We start from the raw sequence: 6,000 nt of genomic DNA, 5'->3' as shown, positions 1-6,000 counted from the left end.
AAGTCATGATTCTGGGATTGCAAAGTCAGTCCTGAAATTTTTACTCTACTAATCAATTAAGCATTGCATTTAGAGGAAAACATAACTTTCTAATTTAAATTGATGGCACTTTGCAAAATTTAACGCAACAAACGTCACATGTTAAACAACTGATTGCAGGCTCTACCTTCGACACTTCGTGCTGGTTTTATTTGCGTACCCACGGACATTGTCATCGTTCTCAAAAATAAGTAGCCTACTTCCAAATATGTAGCTTACAAGTTTCAGGCCAAAATATCGTTCAATAAATTGCTGCTATATTAATTTATTTACAAATCAATTTCATGTGTTGATAAAATGCAGTAATTTGCTGCAATATAGTAATGACATTAATTTGGAAATCCACCATGCTGAGTCATCAACTCGATGACTTATCAACTTGCTGAGTCACCAACAAACCTGGAAGCAGCTCGGTCAATGTCACACAGGAACCAATGAAAACCACAGGTTTATGAGAATATCAGCTTAATAGTCGTCAGTATTGTTTTCGCCAACATCGCCTTCAAAATGGTGATTTGTGTGCATTAACCTACCACATTGCTATGCGGCAGTGACGAAATGCAATAAACTACTGTAGGCCTAATTACTTGCCAGCTCATAAACAAACTTTACAACCAAATTTCCCATAGAGACATACTAGCCATTAAAAGCATTGTAAAATACTTTTACGCATTTGATGTGTTTGGTCGGCCGCCTCATTTAGGACACAAACCACAACATGAGAACAAACTTTGTCGCTAGATGCTTCATTGAATCTTTATCTTCGGACTGGGAAAGCTTCTCGCAGAGCTTAATCCTGGCAGTTTTGCATACTTGTAGAGGCTTTGATTCACTGACGCAGGGCCGGTCACCGAGATTGACAGAGTGAAGTTTCGGATTGTTGAAGTCTTGTTGCCGAGGAATTATTCCATTGCTAGGTTTCGCTGAATGGAAAGCAGTCCTTAACGTGCGTTGCTCAAGCGCACACCCCGAGAGTCGAACCAGCGCCACTTCATCTTGAAGCTTCTTCGTTCCAGAAGTGACGCGCTAACCAACTGAGCTATCGGGGCGGACTAAGCTTTATTATCCCGCAATTGAGAATTCAACGCATTTACATTAAACCTCGAAATCCAATTGTTTTTGCCCTTTTGTGTCATGTCTGGCAAGGGATTAGGTAGGGCAGGCTTCTTAACCCCCACAAGATGCTATTTGGAGGTTCATTGCCACCACCATGTCGCGATTGGTGAAAATTAATAAAATTAGTAATTAGTTAGTAATTTATTAGTAAAGTTATTACCAAATATGATAGTTATTAAAAAAAACTTAGTGTTAAATTTGTGCAGCTCTTGAATTTGGTAGGTTCTTTGGCAGTTATGCACTGTAGATGAAATCTAAACAAGTCATTTCTTCACTTTCTTCGTCTAATCACCGCAACAAGTGACACTCTTGTGGAATTCAAATGAATGTTATTTTTTAGAGAAAAGTGACTTGAAACAAGCTTTCAAAAATAGGATGCTTAAATCTTATTTTGCGTAGTATAGACGTTAGACAACAATCGGTTTCGATTGCAAATATAAATTTGCATGTCAAATATGCTGCAACGCGGTCACGTGCATCTAGTTTAGTTAAAACAATAAACGCTTTGCAAGTTTATTTGTAGTCTTTAAGTCTGCATAGTCTTTACAGTAAACACAACTATAAAAACACCATTCATCGACCAAACTGTACAGCGATAACTGGAGTCGACGGACAATGGCGCTTGTCAGTTGCGACCATAAAAAGTATGACTAATTAATGATTGCCATGGTAACCAATGTCGTTGCCATGAGCACAAAGCTCTGTATTGCCACTTGTGGCGCTGCAGATGTCGTAGTCATTGAGGGTGTTGAAGTGGCGCTGATGGAGCAGACGTTGGAGGCGAGTGAGGTCGGCATGCCGGTGTTGGGTTGAACACAAGTGGGCGTTGGTGGGTCATAGACTTGAGTGATGTTTAGTGGAGGCCCATATTCGGCAACCTGTGGGAAATGGTAAAAATACAATTCAACAATTGTAAAGCGACGTAATGAGATTATAGTTTAAACGTGTTTTAGTAGTAATTTTTGGGCCCAAATTTCAATAAGGAGACCAGGTTCCCCGTGTGGTCTAGCACTAGAGCTGTTGCTCTAGAATTATGGGAATATAAGTTTTAAGCATATTGTTACGTATGAGGGATAAACATTTAGTGGTTTAATAAGATTATTAATACGCCATTTAAAGACCTTTAACTTCTTGTGATGCTCTACCGCATATGTAAGCTAATGTGTTCTAAATATCTACAATACAAAGTAAACAAACAATCGCAGAAGTTTAGCTCAATCGGATCCAACTATAGGCCTATGTTATATCTTGAAAAACGTGGACGAGAAACCATGAACCGATATGTAGCCCTCGAATACAAATGCTGATCTTAGATATATGCAGAAACATTTAGGAAAAAGGGAACACATGGTTGCTACAAAACTACCACTGGGTAAGTGATTCATAATCGGGGTTAGATCAAACCTTTGAGGTTTGACGGACCCATTTAAGAATTTGACAATAGTTTTCGGAATTATGAAAACTCATAAAAGGTTTGAGTAAGATGTAACTCAACACATTAGATAGGCGTAACACATTGTTAGAGGCGGTGGTCTACTATAGCGGTGGTCTTACGTACAATTAGAAACACAGTAAAGTCGAAGAAACTTGGTTTAAAAAAAACCAAAAAACTTCCCAATCACCACTCTTCTATAAGAAGGTGGTAAGTACTAATAAATGGTATCTGCTTTGTGATGGCCCTTGGTCGTAAAGTAGAATGTAATGTACTGTAGGCTAATAGCTGTGTACAATCTAAACACACATAAAACTGTTCACTGCGAACGAAACGTCGGTAATAAAAGCTAGGTATCATCCTTAACATCAGGAGGTAAGCTAGTAGCCTATAGTCACCAGAAGAACGCAAGTTACTTTATTTAAAAACTGTGTTATGTATTCTTTTGTTAACGTAAATCACAATCAAGAAGCAACAAGCCGATCTTGTGGCCGATAAGAAGAGACATGTCACCAACGCTTTAAAGCAGGGGTTCCTAACTTGGGGGCCATGAGCCTTTTTCAAGGGGCAATGTAAAATTTTGAAAATAGTAATTTTTTTAATTTATCATCTCTAAGTCCACTATATAACAAAAGAAATAAATTAAAATTTAATAATTATGAATAATTATGATAGTGTGTTGTATTTATATCATTTTATCATTCTAACTACCGGTTACTGTATAAACAAGTTTTTTAATTAAAATGACGTTTCTTAATTTTTTCAAGAGTTTGAAAAATATAGGTGGGCCATTGATTTTTCAAAATTTTCAAAGGGGGCCACAGTGTAAAAGCGGTTGGGAACCCCTGCTTTAAAGTTTGGAGTTTTTTTTTCTATCGAGATTTCTTGGCTGCGTTTTCACAAAGCACTTAGTTGTACGCCAAAGTAAATGGAGTTTATTCGTTTGCTGCAAGTGTAGCCTACAGTCTCTGCGAGCTGTCGGTTGTATTGCATTGCGCTGTTGCCTATGTTGCCATCAAAACACAAAACTTATTATTACTTCCAAGTTTAAGGCTGAGGTGTTCCGGCATACGAACACATCCCACATGAGTAGTCTTGTATCACTAAAGTTCGTAGCTAATTCTTGATCCCACTCGATCTAGAACATGAAAGCATATAGTATTGACATTCTAAATGTGATGGTCTGCCCAAGAAAACTCTCCTATTGTCAAGCTATGAATTCAACATTTCAAGGCGTGTGCAATAAGCAGAAATTAATTTACTATGAACAGCTGAGGAATCGATGCCAAGTTGTGATTTGTTGTTTCCACGTACGTCATCAATGCAAAAATGGAAATTCCTTAAAGGTGAGTTGTGATGTTAGCCAGAAATCGATGAAATGATATAAAGCAATGTCACAAACTTTTCGAGAAACTGTTTATGTTTCTTTATCATTATAACATTTAATATGTTTCCAAGATGAGTAAAAACTAAAAAGTAGTGACCTACCGAGTTGAGAACACTGGGGAGGTCTATGTTTGGGGGCTGGCCAGGTATTGTGAGAAGCACGTCGCTCGCGAACACTAAAGGCGGATTAGCTCTTGAAATTCTAGATAATACAATAAAACTGTGAGTGCATTGCTCCAATTACATGATGCATTACCATTGCCCCACAAAGGTAAGGGGTTGTCGCAGAGATTCATAGAGGGATGAGTAACCGCTGCGATATTTGAAAAGTGGAGGTAAAAGTGCTGCCAGATATATTTAAAATGTCTAGAAAAAGCAAAATTTTTTTGACATACGTTAAAGTAGTGGTCGCCCAAAGCTTGTCTGTTTAAAACTAATCTGAAGTTCAAATTTGTTTAAAATTGAGTTAAAGCAAGTTTTAGTTGTGTGTTAATTTACAATAAGAATGTAAATTTATGTACAAACCTTAAATTGAACAGAACTTACAGGTGTACAAAATAGCCTACATTCCTGAGCACTCACAAAAAAAAAAAAAAAAAAACTTGAAAAACACCTCAGGAATACAAAGCTTCATGTTGTTAGTGTTGAAGCTGGTAATTGTTTTTTAGGTAATGTGTATTATCTGCAGGAGAAATTAAATTTGCCAAAATTATAATAGTTGATAACCGAATAATAAAATTGTTTTAGATTAGTTTTAAAACAGTTGTTTACGGCCAAGTTTTAGACGACCACCAGTTTAAAAATGTCAAAATTATATTTTTTCTAAAACTTAAAAAAATACCTGACAAAACTGCTACCTTAACTTGTCGGATATTGTAGCTGATCCCATAGCCTGCTGTCTTCATCTTCTTGTATTAATGTTATACCTTTCTCTGTAACTATGTAACTGTTTTATAATGTTTTATTTTCTGTAACTATTAATTTTAGTGCTTCTACTGCTTGCATCTTAATCTTACAAGTTTCTAAAAAACACCCTCCTGGGCAGAAGTATTCTGATTTGAAATCTTCATTCCTTCTAAGTCTTATTTTTTCTGTGTTGGCGCATAACACCACACCATATGCAAGTATAACTTCCTAACACTTTCGCTACTACAGTGCAGTGGCCAGACCACTATAGCGGCCCATATAAGCCTACAAGCCAAAGTATAGTCACCTCAGTGAAAAGCGAGTTCGCAGGCGAAATTAATTCCGTACAGCAATGGCGCAAAATCCCTTTGCGAAAGAGTTAAGTCATCCTTCTAATTCTATTTCTGCCCAACAATTCATTATAATGCAAATCTTTGCAATTGCTTGTGTGCATTCAGATCTCGTGACAGTTTTATTTCCTTTTTAAAGCTCACGACTTCTTATACTGTCTCATTCCATCGCCACGTCTCTTTTAATGTCTTTGAGTCTCCTGATTTTAAATGTAAAATTTTTTCAGTTTCACTTTTCATTGCAACATTTTCCTTTACCTGGCAAATTTTTTGTCCACGCAGAACATTTTGAACCGTTTGTGTAACATAATACTCCTAATAAATACAAAATGAAGTAGGCTACTTTTAAGTGGAACGGGTGGAACAATGCCACCACGTATCCACACATAACTGAACAATAATGGATACGAACGTGTAACTGGTAGCCCCAAAGTATCCAAGAAAGTGATCTGGAACAGGAAAGGAACTACATTTCTGAATAGGAATCTTTGGATAATACAAGACGTAAGCCAAGCACATCTCCTCTGACGTGCCAAGTCCAGCCTGAATCCACAAAACGATTAGATGAAAAATTAAACACTTGAACTTGCAACTTGAAGCCAAGAATTAAAGCCAAGTTTATTTTTTACGATTGCAATCAGACGGTTATATCTAGTTCTTATAATTTTGTCTAGTTATTGTAAATAGTTTTAAAGTATGTTCACTCTTAAATGGGACCTTTAAAAGGTTTTTAAAATACTCAAGATGGAACCAGTAACAGTGAGAAAAAGT

The 6,000-nt window shown here is 36.8% G+C and overlaps 1 protein-coding gene across 1 annotated transcript in view; it reads right to left on the bottom strand.

Annotated features, from left to right (window-relative positions):
* Nucleotides 1–288: 288 nt before the first annotated feature.
* The window catches only part of LOC145787877 (uncharacterized), a 39,507-nt gene continuing 33,795 nt past the window's right edge, over nucleotides 289–6,000 (bottom strand). The window contains exons 27-30 of the mRNA XM_082599715.1: nucleotides 5,642–5,772; nucleotides 4,076–4,175; nucleotides 3,627–3,725; nucleotides 289–2,033 (exon numbers count right to left, since the gene is read on the bottom strand). Coding sequence (XP_082455841.1) covers nucleotides 1,806–2,033; nucleotides 3,627–3,725; nucleotides 4,076–4,175; nucleotides 5,642–5,772 — 558 coding nt within the window. The 3' untranslated portion in view covers nucleotides 289–1,805. The remainder of the gene's footprint in view (nucleotides 2,034–3,626; nucleotides 3,726–4,075; nucleotides 4,176–5,641; nucleotides 5,773–6,000) is intronic.

This window comes from Aplidium turbinatum, chromosome 18 (genome assembly GCF_918807975.1).
Source record: "Aplidium turbinatum chromosome 18, kaAplTurb1.1, whole genome shotgun sequence".
NCBI lineage: Eukaryota > Metazoa > Chordata > Ascidiacea > Aplousobranchia > Polyclinidae > Aplidium > Aplidium turbinatum.
Note: the sequence above shows the minus strand (reverse complement) of the source record. Positions and strands in the feature narration are given on the sequence as shown.